At 38.2% G+C, this 18,843-nt stretch overlaps 1 protein-coding gene across 2 annotated transcripts in view; it reads left to right on the forward strand.

Annotated features, from left to right (window-relative positions):
* CCSER1 (coiled-coil serine rich protein 1) overlaps positions 1-18,843 on the forward strand; it is a 728,765-nt gene that overhangs the window by 128,084 nt on the left and 581,838 nt on the right. For both annotated transcript variants that reach the window (XM_072861769.1, XM_072861770.1), the window contains exon 4: positions 12,159-12,252. In XM_072861769.1, the coding sequence (XP_072717870.1) occupies positions 12,159-12,252 (94 nt within the window). The remainder of the gene's footprint in view (positions 1-12,158; positions 12,253-18,843) is intronic.

Below are 18,843 nucleotides of genomic sequence, written 5' to 3' on the forward strand. Positions count from 1 at the left end.
TCTTAAGCTGGGCATGCCTGGCAAACTGAATCTTTCTGTTCAGTTTAAGCACCTGTGTAAGTCATGGGAAAGAACTGGACACTGTTCCATAGGTATTCATGCTGTTCTTCCATTCTGATGTCTAAGGAGCTAAATATTTCTTAGAAGAAAATGCACGTATGGATACTGAAAGAGAGAGTAATTTTAAGCATTGAAGAGTTTTGAAAGTACAGAGGAGAAGTAACAAAGCCTGTAAAATGTATGCATTACAGAAGTTCCAGCAAGGGGTTGTCGTTTCTCAGTCTCTGAGATTTAGCTACCTCTCCGGGATGGAATATTGTATGTTGTACTGCTGATGTTAGTCAAAGCTTGTTACAGGTTGCCTTGCTTCCTCAAGTTCCCAATTCACTGCCCATTCAACTGCAATAACCAAAAAAATCTGTCTTCTGGACCAGTAATTACCATTACAGTTTTTATTCAAAAAAAAAAAAAAGAACAAAACAAAGAAAGTGAGGAAAAGTATGCACTAGTGGAAAAATGACATTTGAGCAGAAGCCTTTCTCAAAGAATGATTTAAAACCCTGTTTACCAGAGCAGCCGTAGACCAAGTTACCATGGAAACAGAAAGAATTCAAATAATATTAGCAATAGCATATCTATTATGATATTGCATTAACAATGCTATAGTAAAGGCTCACTTGTGGTTTAATTTACAGGGCTCACTTTTTAGTGATTTATCACCAATATTACAGGCTACAAATTAGAATTAGAAACAGAAGGTTCAGCCTTGAATTGGCTTATAATAATATTGGGAGGGAAAAAGTATTAAATTTTCCTGTTACTAGACAAAAAGATTTTATTTATTTAATCATATGTCTAGGAGAGTTTTGAGTTTTTCATATGTAGCAAATTCTTAATCTTTTTTTAGAAATAAAATAATGCTCAAGCCATAAAATAGATTATCTTCATTTGGCATCTAGAAGTGCTGACTCCAACAGTATAGATGATCAACTAGAACTGTGACATTTTGGGGAGAGGTTATTTGCAAGAAGAATCAATCTTGTTCTTGAGCTTGGTACCATACACATACCTTTTCCTGCATTGCTTTTCAGAAATACTGACAACACATGCTAAACAATGTTAGTCCTGTTTGGGGAAATGGGTCTTGAATTCAACTGTCTCTGCCAGATGAATGTGGCTGGTGCTGGATGGTGGCAGAAGGAGAATTGTTCTCATGTGGTTTGTCAGAAGAATAATATTCTTTAAAGAGATTGCCATGGTTTGCCCCTTAGGAGTGGTGGTAGTTTATCAAGATTAGAAGTGCTAAGGTTCTCCCTTCTGTATCCCCTGAATTTAAATGTTTCTTTTTTGGCAGCCAGGTCCTCACTAGCTGTATGGTTATATCCTTTTTTTTTTTTTTTTTCCCCCTCTCTGTGTACTGCTGGCCAAAAAAAGGCAAAAATGAAATTGAAGATTGATTAGGTGTCTAGGTGTCATAAAACAATTTTTGACCCTTTAAATGTTGGCCAAAGCGTTGACTTGGGTGCTGTCAGGACACAGCCAGAAGCTTCTAGTTGCCAAAGTTTCAATTGCCAAATAGTTTAGCCATAAGTTATGTGTTTAGTTTGACTGTGTTTGGAAAAATTTACCTGACCAATCCATGTGTTAAATAACCTGTTGTACTCGCATCTCTAAGGTATATACAAATAAGCTTCACAGAATGTTCTAAATTATATCCTATATAAATGCAAGATAGAGATACTCAAGGAGCTTTTTCTGTGTTTGGCAGAAAAATCTGGCACACAAGATGTAGAAAACTTTCCCAAAGCTATATGATGATAATGACTGCACTAGAATGCTTGCATAGCGCTTTGCCTATTACAAAAGCTGTAAAAACATTCACTAATCCACAAAGCAAATTATGTGTTGCAGATGTATCCCTCTGCTGGGAGGAAAGCATATGCATGTATGAGTGAAGAGAAGAAAAAAAAAATCTATTAAAGGAGGCTTTATTTGGTCATTTTAAGCTTTATTGCATTTCTTTGACTGTATTTTCATACTTTCTTAATGGAAGATTTTTTTTTCTAGGATTCTGTTAATGAAATTATAGATTGATGTATGAAAAATGTATACACCTTCTTCACAGAAAATCCAGTTGTCTTGATTCTGTTTACAGCCAAAGTGAATCTGAGAGCTCTAGAATTGTTTGAAAGAGTGGCAGTCAGCAAAGTGCCTGTCTGGCTGAAATGATACTGGTTTTCGTTTTATTCACAGACTCAGATCTCAAGCTTTCTGGTGCGCATAAGCTTGTGCACATTCTAAATGTGGCTTTTACTTTGATATTCTATAGCTAGGTAATTCAAGGTTAGGTGATTGCTGTCTTTATCAGCTTTGTCAAGAGCTGATCCTTATCTAGGGTTGACTTGAACCTGGATTTATTAGAACACTTTAATTTTTTTTTTTATAAAGTACGCTAAATTTTAAATGCTGAGGGCACCAGTTGCCTCCCAGCTTTCTAAGAGCTGTTTGTCTGTGCATCTGGCCTGCATGTTACAAGTGGGTGTGTTCACATACATGTATGTGTATGTAAGTGTAGGAATTAAAAGATGGCTGCGATGGGGCTGTTTAGGAGACTGACAAATGAGGCCAGTTTCACTGGGGTGCAGGTACTGGTGATGGTGGTGGTCCTTACTGTTGCCCTCACTCAGGCTGTGGGGGCCAAGCTCCTGTGCTCTCAGGTGTTGGAAACTGGAGCCAACACCTGCTGCTTCCTTCCCCTATCTTTGCTTGCTCATCCTTGGTGGTTTTGTGCTTCTCAGCCTCCTCCCCAAAAGGAAAGGGAGGAGACCTTGTCTGTGTCTCCGACAGGTCACCTTATTTTTGGGACCAGGACTAGTTCTGGTTCCATCACACACCTTTCCTGCCTGTTATACCTCCTTTGTTTTCATCTTGCCATGTTTTTTTGCTCGTGTGTTTTCCTGTACATCATTTGTGCAAGTGTGCCACCATTCTCTGAGTCTTTGGAGTTGCATGTTATATTGCATGTTGCATGTGCTTAGCAAGGTTATAAAATACATTTATTTTGTTACCAGTTATGCTATTAGCGGCATTGCCGTGTTACAAAACATATGTACACTGGCTATTGCCCCTCCATTTTAATGTGTGTATCTTTGAGTTCATGCATTAGTGAGCAAATGTGCGAACTCAAAGCAAATAGTAACTGTGTCTTTGGTTATACCTGCAAAGGTGAAACCATTGGCATTCATGGGTGCACTCTTAGAGGAACCCATCAGTGCTGCAGTAGGGTCACCAACCCATGGCTTTCAGCTGCATGTTATTCTCACCAGTGCTGTAGCATTCAGATGACCCAACAGCAACAAAGGTATCCAAGACCAGCTGGCAGCATCTACAGCTGCTATGTAGGAAGATAAGCCCTTGTACGTTTGTGGTGGGAGGTGGGCTAGTGACCACTGGGTGTCAAAGTACCCTACTATATGATCCTTATGCATGTGTCGTGGTTTAACCCCAGCTGGCAACTAAGCCTCACACAGCCACTCGCTCACTCCCCCCTGCAGTGGGATGGTGGAGGGAATTGAAAGAGTAAAAGTGAGAAAACTCGTGGGTTGAGATAAGGACAGTTTAATAGGTAAAGCAAAAGCTGCGCATGCAAGCAAAGCAAAACAAGGAATTCATTCACTCCTTCCCATGGGCAGGCAGGTGTTCAGCCATCTCCAGGAAAGCAGGGCTCCATCACGCGTAACGGTTACTCGGGAAGACAGATGCCATTGCTCCGAACGTCCCCCCCTTCCTTCTTCTTCCTCAGCTTTATAAGCTGAGCATGATGTCACATGGTCAGGGAAATCCCTTTGGTCAGTTGGGGTCAGCTGTCCCAGCCGTGTCCCCTCCCAGCTTCTTGTGCACCTGGCGGAGCATGGGAAGATGAAAAGTCCTTGATTCAGTAAGGGCACTACTGAGCAACAACTAAAACATCTCTATATTATCAACACCGTTTCCAGCACAAATCCAAAACATAGTCCCATACTAGCTACTGTGAAGACAATTAACCCTATCCCAGCCAAACCCAGCACATTCTCCACCCCTTATTCCATACCATTTATATCATGCTCAGGTCTCACACCATCCAATACATTCTCATTATCCACCATCACCCTTCCCATCCTTTGATGTAATACACAGATACCATTCCCTTAGTCTATGGACCACCTCTGTGAAACATCTGTAAAATGTCCATAAACGTCCACAAATGTCCACTGAGTTTATTTAGTCCATGACTTTGGGCTCCATCTGTTATGGTCACTCAGGACAGGAGAGGTGGTGTGTTGCGTGGTTATAGGGCACCAGAGCCAGCTCAGTTTGGGTCACTGCTGCACTTGCACTGCTTCTTGTAAGGCTTGTCCTCCATTGGTTCAGGTGGTTCCAGCTATAGTAATTCCCACAACATGCAACTCAAATCATGGGTTACAACAATTTAAAGGTATATCCATTACAATCTCCACCCCTCATCCCTTTGGGCCAGGTTATAGGGTGCTTAGTTGCCGACTGGGGTTAAACCACGACAGTGCTGTCCTAATGACAGGAGAGCTGATTAACAAGGGGGGAGTGAACATTGGTGCTGTACATTGACAAGTTATTTGCTCGAATGCCTTTGCCTGTGCACTTCTGACAGTAGGTGCCACTTCTCCCTGTCATCTGATCCTGACTAACATTGTGGCCGGACAGGAGCACGGTCAGCTCCTGTTCCTGCTGCCAGCGGTGCTTGGGCTTTGCATTGTATTACACTTTCGGCTTCAGCAAACCAACCATATTGTGGTAGAATGAACCCTGTTGTGAGTGTGCAAACTGAGACCTGTTAGGAGAGTCCATTAGTTATAATCACTCAGGCAAAAGGAGCATCATTGCAGACATTGATTTAATGCACAGAGAGAATCGAAAGGGTAGAAACAAGAATAGGACTGAAAATACTGTGCTTCCCTTACACAGCCAAAAGCATGCGTGCAAAAATATTTTGAAGAATAGTATGATGGATCTGAGCTCTATTGTTAGACAGTTCCCTCCACTGATAATTTTCTGTCTTTGGGTCTTAAGGGCATGTTAATTTATAATATAAATGGATTTCCACACTTTAGCTACAGAAAATGTTCTTACCAAATGTTACAAGATTTATTTTTTCCTTTCTAAAGTCTCTAGTTTATTCGAGTAGGGAATAACATGCTTTTTGGGTGGTGCTATTCAGGAAAAAAGAATACTTTTAAGCTGCTCTTGGTATTTGAAAGGCATCCATAAGCTTTACATTTGATACAGAGATTTTTAGGCTGTTGGCAGGGATTCTGTGTTTTTAAAGGTTTTTCTGTTTGCTGGGTTTTGTGTCCTTTCATTTTCCCTTTGAAGTGTGTGGGAGAGTGCAGAAGGGGAAATACTTCATTATGGCCATGAATTATTCAGGTACGGTTCTAGGAGTTAACATTACTTTAAATAGCTCAAGGTCTTTCTTTTTCCTTGAGTATATGTCAGTTTTCATTCTTATGCTGATTGTATGCCATGTTTCTTTGCTGAATATAATTTTGATGAAGTACTATCTTTTGGCAATCTCTAGAAATCATTTCAGACTTGAAGTAAGTATTTAATTCTGATCTTTTCCAGCATCAGATATGCGGTGACCCTGAGCAGATACAGGTGAATTGTCATACATATGTCTTTACAAAAGAATCAAATTATTCTCCCTAGAGTGTGTTTTCTACATGCTTCTGCAAAAGCATTGATCTCAAATAGCACCCCACATAAATTCCTACGGTGAAGAAAAAAAGGAATCTATAATATTAAATACTAACATAATTAAATACTAACATAGCTGTTTTTCTCTGAGAGGATTTTTAGAAACCACATTTAGTGCATCATTTCAATGGGGAGGCATGAACACTAAATCCTAATGTTTTGAAAAACAACCCCAATACGATATGAAAATCTATATTCAGAAAACAGTTAAGAACAATAACCCAGAGGAGGATGATCAGAAAGATGTGTAGAGGCCCATATGGGGAGAAAGGAAAACAAAACAGAACCCAAAGCAATTTTTTGAAAAGTGAGTTTTTAAAATTTTGTTCTTGTAGTTCTAAAAATATCTTTGAAAATCCAATGATCCCCACATAATCACTTATGCAAATGAGATCTGGGCTATTATGTCAAGGGAAAAAAGCTTCAAAAAATGATTCCCCTGGATTTTAGGGCTTTCCTGATGTAGTCTAAAGTGGCAGTGAAGTGGGATTACAGATTCTTGAGGAGAAATGCATCTGTATACAATTTAGCTAATGATGAAGAATGGCATTTCAAAGAGGGATGCCCGTGACCAAAGCTCGTCCGCTTGGTTTGAATTCTGGCGGCGGCAAGTATTTTGCATAGGTACGCACTAGGGGAAGTGCAGTGACAAAACGCTTTCTAGGAAAAATAGTGTGTTTGCTGAGCACAGGTGCAAAGCTTGATCAAAAGATACATTAAAGATTAAAATGTAGTCAATATGTTCAGGTTCATGATTGTAAAGTTATATCAGTGTACGTATAACCTGAGTTAACTTTCAATGACTTCTGTGAATACTATCTTCGGCCATATATGTGCCTGACAGAAATGTTTATGAACTGAGTAATTGCAAACATGTCAGTGTTTCAGTCTTGTAGCTTCATTAAGTTGCTTACTGGACCTCAAGTTCTCAAAGGTCTTGAACAATCTCCAAGCAATAGTCAAGATTCTGTTGCAGTATCACTATACTGTAATGAAATGGAAATCTCAGTCACCTGTGTAAAAGAATCCTGAAAAACACTGGAAAATGCCAGCCCCCTGTGACAATCTGTGTGTGGATACACAAAAGCGCTGGTCAGAAAAAGAATCTGCATCCCCTTGCTTGGAAAAACAAAATTTGTCAGGGCCGAGTCTCCCTCAAGATACCAACACAGAAAATGAAAAAGAAACAGAAGCCATTGAACATCATATTGACTAGGGACACTGCATGTTAATTAGAATAAAATTACAAAATAATGTCTACAACTCTCCAAAGATGCTGGTAATGACAGAGAACCTGTGTCTGCTGCCTTTAGGACCTTGCTGCTACTTTATTATTTCAATAGTATGGGAGCAAGAAGTCTCTAATAAAAATGTGTGAAAACATCAAGAAATGAATCTTTTGATTGGTGCCATTGATTGCTGGCTGTTCAAATGGGCAGATTTGTCACCTAAACCCAATTATTCATCTTGGTTTTGCATATTAGTTGTAAATATTCTGTTCTGCATGGATTTACCCTGCCTTGTTTATATATATTATGCAATTGATATGATTTTGCTAGGTCCATTTTGGAATTGAATTGCATTGCTTAACAAAATAATATGCTTTAGTGTGTTTTTATATTCGTATGTATGTTTTATTGTCATTTTTGAATACCAGAGTAGTCAATTTTTAGAGGAGTATAATATAATTCCATAAGCAGTAATTTCACTAGGTATTTATATGTGTAAATTGGTTATTTGGAGTAATAATTAAAAAAACCCTGCATAGTAAAGGGGGCTTCATAAAGAAATGTTATTTGCTTTTTGTTGTTTGATTTAGCCTAATAGTAGATTTGAGACCTGTTACATTGGGCACTTTATATGTATTTACTACTAAAGCTGTTTTTATTTATTCCAGCTTTCAAACTCATTTTAAGTGTTGTAGACTCTGAGCTGGAACAGGTCTAAAAATAATGAAATACTTGACTATTCTGGATAAGGACTGAAAATTCATGTATTATGCATTAGATTTCCTTTCAGTGATTATAAGAAGGGAAGCTGGGAAGAGAGAAAGACGGAGGTAGAGAGGGAACTAAGGTAGGAAGGAAGGCCCCTTCATTAACCCTGAGAAAACTTACTATCCAGATGTACGCTGTCTGGCTGGGAGGAACTGTATATCTATTGTCTCTATCCCTGTAATGTTTCTGAACTATATCCATGCAAATCACTGCGTATCTTTCGATAATAAAATGATTCTTAGGTCATATTTCTTAAGAATGTTAAGAATATCTGGGCCCAGTCACAACTAAATTGAGTACCATTGAGTTCAATGAGCTTTGAGTAAGATACCTAGCTGTTGGATGAAAACCAGCAGTTTATACTTCTTGTTGCTGAAAGGATTTTAAATATGAAAATTGTTACTGAAAAGTTAGTGATGCCATGAAGTATTCTTGGATTAGCATCCTGTTCTGCTACAGCCTTTATCAGTTATCAAAAGCAGCCTGAACTGTTGTACAAGTTACTGCTTTTTATTCTGAATTAGTAACATTTAAAATATCACTGTTAAACTCTTGTTTAAATAGAAACTTGTTTAAATGACGGTGGTAGTTCACCAAGTCAAAAGTGGAAAGAGTGGTAGGTAAACTGGCGCTGCAGCCTGGCTTGACCAGAACCTGAGAGACGTGGGCAAATGATTGACTAGATAAGTCTGTTCACATGTTCTTCTCACAGATTATGATCAATTTCTAGATCAATTGGAAGAAAAAAGCACCATTTTGTTAATTTCAGGTCCGTTATAAAGGCAAAATGGTGGTAGAAGTCAAGCAGATGCCAGAAGTAGGAAATATGTCTTAAGGCTTCTAAGGGGCTATTACAGAGTCAATAAAGAGGCTTTTGCTGCAGAGCTTCTGCCTTAACTAAATGGTTTGCCTCCTGGAATAAATAAAAGGTATGCCACCGTAAATAGACCACAAATGTTTCCTTGGGACCTTGATGGAAGCATTCATTTCTTTTTCTTTATGTAGCAAAGCCTTGAAACTATTCACTTTGAATGCACTTTAGGGCTTGATCTCTCTATCTTTTCTTTTTTTTTTAAATTTAATTGTGGTGTTCTTCAAAGAATGCAGCAGCAGTGGTGAGGGGGGGAACAGGGAAAGGGTCAAGAGATATTAAACCTAAAAAGAAATTACAATTGTTACTAATTGTCATAGCAACAAAGAAGTAATGGATCCTGGCAAGGAGTCACAGGGGTGGAGGACGTTGGTGTGCACTCGCAGTGGTACTGCTGAGCTGTTCTGCGGCATTAGGCAGGTCATTCTAGGAACGCTTTTCTCTTATTATATTTTTCTAATTATATGTTTTCAGAAAATATTACTCAGTTAGGACAGCCCTGGGAACCTAACTAATGCTCTCTGCTTGGGTGTGCTTTTATGCATTCATGAGTCTGTTTCTGTTTTGTATCTGTGGAAGGACTCCACCTGCAGAGGTGGGTGATGAGAGGAGGGAAGCAGGTGGACTGACGTAATTGACACCCCTGGCAGGTAGAGCAGCACGCTCTGCCAAGCCCTCATCCTTGCCATGATGGACAGTAGCTGCTTTAATTTGTTTATTCCCAGTTCTGTGATTTGTCCCTTTATAAAGAACAAGTGAACTCCTGGGGAAAGGAGGAGACTGTTTCCCTGGAGGAGGGAAGATTAAACATGGGGGAGCTTTTCTTTGTCACTTTAGCTTGTCTACTGTTGTTGGTGCACTCAAAGACGCTGTAGGAAAGGGAAGGCAAGGGGGTTGCAGGTGCGTTCGGAAGGCAGCTGGGAGCACTCGGCTCAGGTGGACAAGCAGAGATGTTGCTGTGAGGAGCAGGGTGAACATCAGCCTCGCAGGACAGAGAGGATAGATGGAGCACGGTTTGCCTGCACTCTGAAGGTTATTGGAAGCAAAGACCTTCCTGAAAGGCAATATTATGCAGGGGGAGAGTTGTATACAAACTTCTTCCTTTTGGTCCATCTTACCTGGTGGAGTTTCTTCAATTTAGAAAACTGTAGTTCCGTTTGTGTGTGTTTGTTTTTTCCAAATCAAATAGAATTTGTTTTTTGACGAAGGCTGTGAATCACTACATTTTCACAGGCAATCTCCCAAGATTTCAGACTGTAAGTTACATAAGTTACTGCACAAGATGTAGGACATGCTCAATTAGCATGAAATCATGCTTGTTACTACTGGTATGGCTCGTCAAAGGATGCTTAGCATTAATATCAATATGGGTTCAGTTGGTCAGCTGTAATATAGATGATAATTTTAAGGTAAAGAACAAACCTGTGTACTTCAGCCTTTTTCCTTTTTGCCTCTGCTGGCATGAAAAACTTTTAGCTGTTGCTTAAAAATTGCAGGGATTGTTCTTCTGGACTTTGGCACCAAAATGCTTTTCTTACATTAATAAAAAGGTCTCTGCACTTGACAATTGCCAGTTTCTGTGCTTGGCATCTGTAAATATAGCAACAACATTAGCAGTGGGTTCTGTATCTCAGAAGAGGTTTTCTTGTGCTGATGGTAAGTCAGGGAAAGAATGCAAGAAAAAGTCCTTGTGTTGCCTGCGTGGTGTTTGTGAAAGAGTAGAAAACAATTTGAAGAACTAATTGCTCAAAAGGGTTGAATAAGTGTAAGTTACGAGTGTGAATAGTGGCATCTATTATGGGGGAAAATACTTCAAAGAATTTGAAGGAACATAAAAAAATATGGTTGGAACTGAAGTCAGGGAGGGCTTTTGCTAGTTTAATGTATACTACTGTTATATTTCTCTGCTTTCTGTACAGCAGATTGCTATACAGAGATCTCACAGACAGCTTGATACTTTGGGATGATCACCTGGCCTCTTTCACACTGGATTCCCCTCTTCTCTGGGTTACATTTGTGTTGGGAGCATGTGAGATGTATGGGGTGCCAGCATCTCATGCAGGATCTACTGACTCTCTTTGCCTGTGAATGGAGTGAAGAATTAAGCCTGTTGCAATATCACTTGTACATTTGCAAACAAAATGCCAGCTGGAGAATGCATGAATTATCTTTGATTAGAGGTTGGTGACTGTGGAGAAAATAATGATATTATCGGGTCAAAAGAAATGACCATAGAATAAAATACATGGGAAAAAAACAGAGAATGAGTATCTCCTTTAATACATTGAGTATAGCAACTTTAGTTTGGTAGGGGCTAGAGAAAACAGTTGCCTCATCACCTAATTTTCCAAAGTTGCCCATGGAAAATGAGGCAAAATTTGCCTCATTTGCCAAAGTTGAGTGTCGGAATGGGGAACAAGAAAGAAGTGGACTGTCCTGGTTTGGCTTGCCTTCTCCCTGCTGCTGTTTCTCCCTGGATGGCAGAGAAGAGAGGTTTTTTTCAGCCATGGCTCCCTGCGTGTGGCTCTGGCCCCCGTCAGTGGTGCATCGCTTCTGAGACTGATTGTCGTTCCTGTGTCTGGCCGCAGGCACTGGTTGTCCAGGCAGAGCTTTGCAAAGCCTGAGCTGAATGCCATTTCATGACCCCAAATGAAACCTAAATAGCGATGTTGCTGTACTCAGAGTTTACAGAGGAAAGATGTCTACCTGAGACATAACTAGTCATTTTATCCTCCGAGAAGCTGATCCTGTAGGGAAAAACATAGTATGAAAAGCTACTCTTTTGCTCTCTTTTGACTGTAGCTCTGCCCACGCCCCCCCCCCCCCCCCCGACTTTCCAGAGGTTGCATTGTATAAACCTGCCTTATCTGTCTGTGGTTAAAACTTGGCAAACAAAATGAATCACAAAAAGGGAATGGGGACCTAAGCAACTACACTTCACAGTCAGGCTTTCTTCTCTGTCTGTGTAAGCCTTTACCACCCACCTTAATACTTAAAAATTCATGAGTTGATAATTCATGCCTGAATTTCCTGTTTATCCTAAATTTGTGTCTCTTTATCCCTTGGATAAATAGAACAGTAAATCTCTCCTCAGAGTATATTGGTAAGGGCAGGCAGTGCTTAGAATTCCAAAATTTGATGAAAAACAAATACTGATACTTTTATGTTGTGCTAAAAATAACATTTTTGTGCTTCATAAAAAGTTATGATTAAACTTGGAAAGACACAAAACCATCATTGAACAGTACAAAAAACCCAGTTACGTAGGTGGTATTACTTGTACTTCTGGGTTTTTTGTTAAATATTCGAGATCCTGTAAAAACAGAATGGTGACAAATACATTTCTACTTGGACAGTTGTTTCATACAATTTCTCACTGGTCCAATGTTAGCAGAAAAATTTTCTGTAGCTCCTGCTTAAATGTATTTTCCAGATCTGATTGCTCATTATTTTGTGCAGAACAGTTTGGTTAACACATTTGTCTAAATGCCTTTTTTTTTTTTTTTAATATGTATTAGGATGTTTTGAATAACTTGGGTTCCTGTGAGTTGGATGAAGATGACCTAATGCTTGACTTGGAGTTCCTAGAAGAACAACATCACCATCATTCTGGTAAGTCAGATAAATACTGAATATCTTCAGCGAGGTATTGTTATTCTAGAAATATAAAGTAAATGTATTCAGTACAATTACTTGGAAATAAAAAAGTCATTTTCTTGAAGGGGAAGAGCAGTACGCATTTTGTAGTGTTATTTCTAAATGCGTTTGCCATTTAGCAGAAATATACTCTTTACACTGCATTTGGACTTCATAAGGTCAGTTATGAAATGGAAGTGATTTTTACAGCTACAGAAGAATTCCACCACCCAGGGCAGACCCATCTCATTTTCTAGATACTTAAAATGACTGCTGCCTACCCCAGGCAGTTACCAAAAAGACCATTGCTGATATAATTGTGATCCCATTTTGTGTGTGCCAGAATAATATGCTTTAAATAAAGAAGGTTTGACTTGAGACATGAGTGGAACTTGATCCTCTCTCTCATGGTTGGTTAAGGTGCTGTTGCACTGCCTTGATTAATAGCAATAACCAAAGTCAACTCGCGGTGTGTTCAGAACAATTTTATAATAGGATTATACAAGGTCTTTGTAAGTCGTGGCACCTGCAGTGGGGTATACTGCATTTCCTTTGGCTGTGATGGGGGACAGTGTAGGGCCTAGTCCCTGAACAGGAAAAGTCCTGCTAACTCAGGGTTCGGAGACTAACACAGGGTTCGGAGAGACTTAAAACGTACATGAGATTTGTACTTGATCACAGATAGATCTCTGAGTTTGCGCTCTGTTGTGATACTCTGTTATGGTGGTGACATGCTTTTAAGTAGGAGTAATTCTCACCCTCTCTTTTACCTGCTGTTTTCTGGCTGCTCTTTCTCCATCCACCCATGTAGGTACCTATAGTGCACATTCATGTAGACTCATGTGGAAGTGGGGTTTATTAGACATGTGCCTGACGGTGTGCGCCATCTTCAGTTCTGGTCCCTCCTTTGATGCAAATTTAGCAATGGTTACAGATAAACTGCTTGAATTACGCCTCCTGGTTCAAATGTTCTGTGTATGATAATTCTGTGAATATATCTGAATTATCTTTGTGATAATTCTATGTAACCATTGTATTGTGCTTTTTAAACCTCTTTGCATATCTACTTATAGGATAAAACATCTGTTCTGTTTTATTTGGTAGAAAGCAAAGTAGCCAGAGAGTATGGAGGGTTGTAGCAGCAATATGTGCATGATCATAGTTTCTTAAATTAGGAGCTAGGATGCAACAAATTAACTGCACAGAAAAGGCCCTTTCTAACCAGTACTGAATAATGCTATCAACTGGTTACGGAAAGTCAACTCATGGGTTAAGAAACGTGGGTCAAAAAGCTTCAAAAACAAACATTACATTTTATAAGAAATCATAGTGTTTAGACTTGTTCATTCCCAGGACCTGTTGGAAACAAATTAACTGGCAGAACCATTTTCCATAAATAAACTTCTCTTAACATGTTGCACTTGGCCTCACCTATGTTTTCCTCCTTTTTTTTGTATTTATAAAGCACTGAATTAACAGTGATGGAAAAGTTATGTCCAGTATATTATTATAAAGATCTGTAGCAGCTTCTGGAACAGCTAAGATCATAATGCCTAAATGACATTATACTTGATAGAAAAGTAATTAAGATGGAGATGTGATATGACACATAATCTTTCTACTCTTGGCTCATTATCTGGAGCAAATGAGATGCTTTTAAAACAGAAAGATCTACATTGCCCTTTGGAGAATGGTGACCATTTCTATTCTGAGCAGTAATGTAGACACACACGTTGCAGTATACACATCGTCTTTAAACACAGAGGTGTTTATCTTATTAATATTTGCTCTCTGATTTATTTGTTTGGTGGTAGGTCTAGCTGCAAGAAAATTAGGATTTGTGTAGTTCTCACTGTTGTTTTTGAGTCATTCAGCTGGAAGAAAGAGTTGGAAGGACAGCGCCACAGTATAAGTTGACAATTTCACCAAATAAAGCTGATGTCTTTATACCGAGTTAGGATCTGCACAAAAAGGTTAGATGTGGTTGTTTGTAAGTCGTCTTCTTACTTCATGTTAAGATATTGAGATAGGAGGCTTGATTTTCAGAGTCCTTTAGCATTTACATACCACTGAAGTACATAAAACCCTAGAGTTAGATACTGACATCTAAACATTTATGGCAAATTGCTTTTCTGATTGCTATATTAAACTGTGGCCCAGTTCCAGGCTCTAAGACTTTTCGACCAAAATTCTTAATAGTAATTCCAAATCAATCCATTCTCTGTTTTCACTTTTGGGCTTGTTTGTTTTCTCCAATAGGCCTCTCCGTTCATACCTAAATAGAATTCTTCTAAACTACTTCAATTAAGATACATTATTAAATATTATTGATGCAATTGTTTTTATAAGCACCGGAATACAGAAGTGATCAAGTGATCCCATTCAAGATGTACAACTAGTTTAATGCAGAGCTTTAAACTTTTTTGTAAGCTTATCAGATTGGAAGTGATCATATTTCTAGGCATGCACATATAAGCTATTGCAGATAACTGGGAAGCAATATATGTTTTTTAAAAGATCTTTAATCTTGCTCCCTTCATAAACAAGAAGATAACAGATTACACACTGAGGATGAGCCAGTACTGTTATGGTAGAATTTGTTACTCTAATTGAATTTGAATAAAACCAAGGGGCTATTTAGTTCTTTCAGTATGTGACCAGCCTGAAAACAAGAGTAGATGATTTTCCATAGTATTTGCTAGTAGCCGGTTTGTTAGATTCTTTGTAAAGGCTTCTTTTAAGACAATGGGCTTGATAGTTTACCTATGGCTTGCTTCACCAAAAATCATTCAAGACAATCCCAGATGTACAGATTTGTCAATCTCCTCTTCCCTGTTGGTACATGCGGTCCATCATATATAGGATTCAGCCCTCTGTTATGTCAGCTTTACATATTTAAGCAGTTTTGTAGCAATATTTGTTTACCTTCCTAACAAGTTCCTTACGTTTCTGTAATACTTGAAAGGGATCTATATATCTGACATTCACACGTGGATTGTACTGAAGTCAACTGGGAGTTAATGCATGTGCTTCTAGATCTGTTATCAAAACGAAGGTGTTTATGAGTATAAAAATAAGACACAAAATGCTGCTTTTTGCACGGAAACCTTAAAATTATTCTCTTCTGGAAGTAAAAGTTATCAACACTACTGTGACTATTTGTAGTGCAATAAAAATCCTGTTGATGTTCAACATACTGGTGCTGATTATAGCATTTATTTGGTTACGGCCATCAGTCCTAGAGCCATATTACAATTCACTTGTGCCCCACTTTGGCTCTTTATAAGGAATTCTGTGGGGAATTACTATAGGGGGAAATGTTCCAAGAGAAGCTCCATTCAGTATTTTAACAAATACATTGAAATATGAAGAGGTGTAATTGGAAAATAATTCAGTTCTTTCTTTGGTTGTTATGGAGGGATAACTAATAAATCAGGCAAGTTCCTGTTCTTTAAGAGCCTATGAAAATCTCTAAAATGACAAATTACGCAAATACAAGGGCTAACATCACATCTTTGACTTGAATATCACAAACTATTCCTTGGTCAGGACGCTGTATGCAGCAAGCTGTATCATTGAAACATAGCAATTCTGAAGGGTAGTGCCACAGTTAATAAATACAGTTGATGGGTTGGTTAATGGCGAATTGAGAAAGTCTCTTAACTGCCATTAGGAGCTCTAGATTTTTAGAGACTCTTGTTAGTTAAGGCCTGATTTACAATAGCTTCTGCTTTTAGCTGCTGTAGTTGAAAAGAATAGTATTTGCTAGGGTGAGGATGTCTTTTTGACTTTCTACTGAAGTTGACAATATAATAATAATTTAACAAAATAATTGTATTATATTGATCTACCATAATTTTAGTGACCATTTACGAATAGAAAATAAGATACTATTGGAAGGATTTCTGGGAGAAATGGATATTAAGGACTGAGTCTTAAAAGAGGATCTAGGAGCCAACTGGCAGGCAAGGAGACATTGTTCCAGAAAGTGGAACGCTGTATTAATTAAAATACAGAGCTAGAAAGGAGAAAGAGACAAAGATCTGTTACCTCTTTCATTGTTTGTGATTTTTTATTTATTTATTTATTACTCCAACTCGTTTTTTACTTGTGTTCTTGTTCTGTCCTCTCAGCTTTTCCCTAATGAGCCAGTTGCCCTCCAGCAGCATCCTTATGAAATGGGGTTCCTGCAAAAAGGCACTATGAACCCTTATGGGTACTAGAAAATTAAAAAATTTTCTTTGACCTTACAATTGAAGATAAAGAGATACTTGCAAACCTCATGTAGATGCTTCTACTTTGAATGTAGATTTCTGTGCCCTGCTATTCTTAGCACGGTTTTAGAAGTCTGTAATTCCCTCATTTCTGACCTTCTCTCCATAAGTGAGTTTACTGCATTAATTTACTACTTTTGCTTCTGTTTTAAAGGCTGTATTGCTGAGATAAAGAATGTAAGACAGAGACATTTTATTATCCCACCTAAGACAATTGCTTTGAAATTTAATAAAATAATATTTATATAGTACTTGGTGAGTGGAGAGCACTACTGCATACAAATGCAAAATATTAATCAACTTGATTTGCTGAGATTTTTGCATACTGTTCTTAAGCTGGAATGTTTAAAACTAAGCATAATATGACATACATGATGAGGCTTAAGGGTGCCTTTTTATTACTCTAAGTAAATTAGACTTTTAAAATATGCTACAGTGTTGATTTCCTGTTGTAAAATAATGAAGTTAAGTCGTTTCTGTAGCGGGAAACCATTGCCAGTTTATAGAAAGTGACAGCATTAATTTAACCTCATTCATTTTCCTTTTCCCTGGTGAAACATGACTTATTTGATTCCAAGTATTGATTACTTAAATGTATAAGGAAGACCTTTATATTCAGTGATACGAGCAGCGGGGAATTTATTCAAGTAACGCACATTAATGTGGGTGAGTTGTGTACTTTTGTTGTGCCATAGCCTATTGAAAAACCAAATATTTGGTTTTGTATGGTTAGTGTTGTCATTAAATCATGACTGTAGTAAATAGTAGCCTTTTCTAAAAGTTCACAAAGGCATAGCTATCCAAGGTCTTTTGTAATTTCTTAAGTATTTGCCATAGGTGTCATAAAACCAGTGCCCCTGCATCTTTCTACAAAGACGTATGTGTGTAGCTGGGATTTGTAGCAAGTGGTCTGGCTGAAGTCGGGGGGACTGCTCGTGGTACCGAATATTAAGCACATGCGTGTGTCATCTCCACATCAGGCTCCACACCATGCAGTGACTGTTCATGAGTGCGATATTGATTAGCTGTGTACTCAGACTGGCCTGCCGCATCCATCATGTTGTTGCTTGAATGCTTGCTGAATAGTTTTGAATAATGTAGCTCGCTATAATTTTTAGAAGAGATTTGTCTTCAGCTGGAGCTTTAGCCATTTTGGATTTAAGGCCTCAGCCTCATCTGTAAAGGAGTGATCCAACAAACATATAAAGCATAGTTATTTCACCCAGGGTATTTCAGAAATGAAATTATTTGTCTTATTTGCTGGAAAAAATGAATTAAAAGTGGAAATATGAAAGGATCCTTTATAATCCATCTAAATATTGTTCAACTCTTTAAAAAACCCCAATACTTTCAGAGATAGGACATGTTTTGTTCAAACCTAACTTAAGATTGTCTCTGTTAGAAGCTTTTTAAGTGTGTCCTTAATTCTATGTATGTGGTAATAGATGCTTTGGTACTTGCTCAAGGTTTATGAATGAAAAAGAGTATATGTGACTTGACAAAATTACTTTTGACATGGTGGCAATGGCTCTAATGTGCCCTATATATATTTTCTTCTAGTAGTGGATGTTGAGAAAGAAGGGCCTGTTCTTTGTGTAGCCTTGTGTTAATATAACTGATAGGAATGAGCATGTGAAGTTCTGATGTAGTAGTATCACGCTTATGATGTAACACTTGCTCATGTATACCTAATAAAAAATAGAAAAATAGTTATTAAATAGTTGCTCTTTATGTTTAAAATGTAATGCTGTGGTATGGTGTCTGCTTAGCACTGTGAGTAATGAGCAGGGAGAGGCACATCTTAGTGAAATGGTTGGAAACTGTGGGCTCTAACCTTTGTCATGTGTTTGTATTAGGTAGTTTTTATTTAGTGCACGTTAGTCAGATCCAAAACATAGTGTGTTGGGCTAGAGTACTCTATCACAACACAAATATTTGTTTTTTTAATTAAAAAAACCTTATTAATTTGACAGATTACTGTATGGGTTTTGCAAACTTCCGAGGGCAAGGTAGAAATAGTGTTTTGGTTTCTGAGGTGGATGCACAACTTGAACGTACTTATTTAAATGTCAAATTACAGTCGTCATATCAGATTATGATTTTTAGTAACAATTACATTAGGTATTAGCAGCCTCACCAACAAAAACGCAGTGCACTTGTTTTTTAGAAAGTAAAAGTCAGGAATTTTTATTCTATTGCTTTTAAATAGGGGTAGCCTGCAGATCAATTGCCATTGGTACCCAGCCAGACTAAAGTGTTGGTGTAATGACCCAGTGATATTAATTAGGTAGTT

The sequence above is a fragment of the Ciconia boyciana genome, chromosome 5, assembly GCF_034638445.1.
Source record: "Ciconia boyciana chromosome 5, ASM3463844v1, whole genome shotgun sequence".
NCBI lineage: Eukaryota > Metazoa > Chordata > Aves > Ciconiiformes > Ciconiidae > Ciconia > Ciconia boyciana.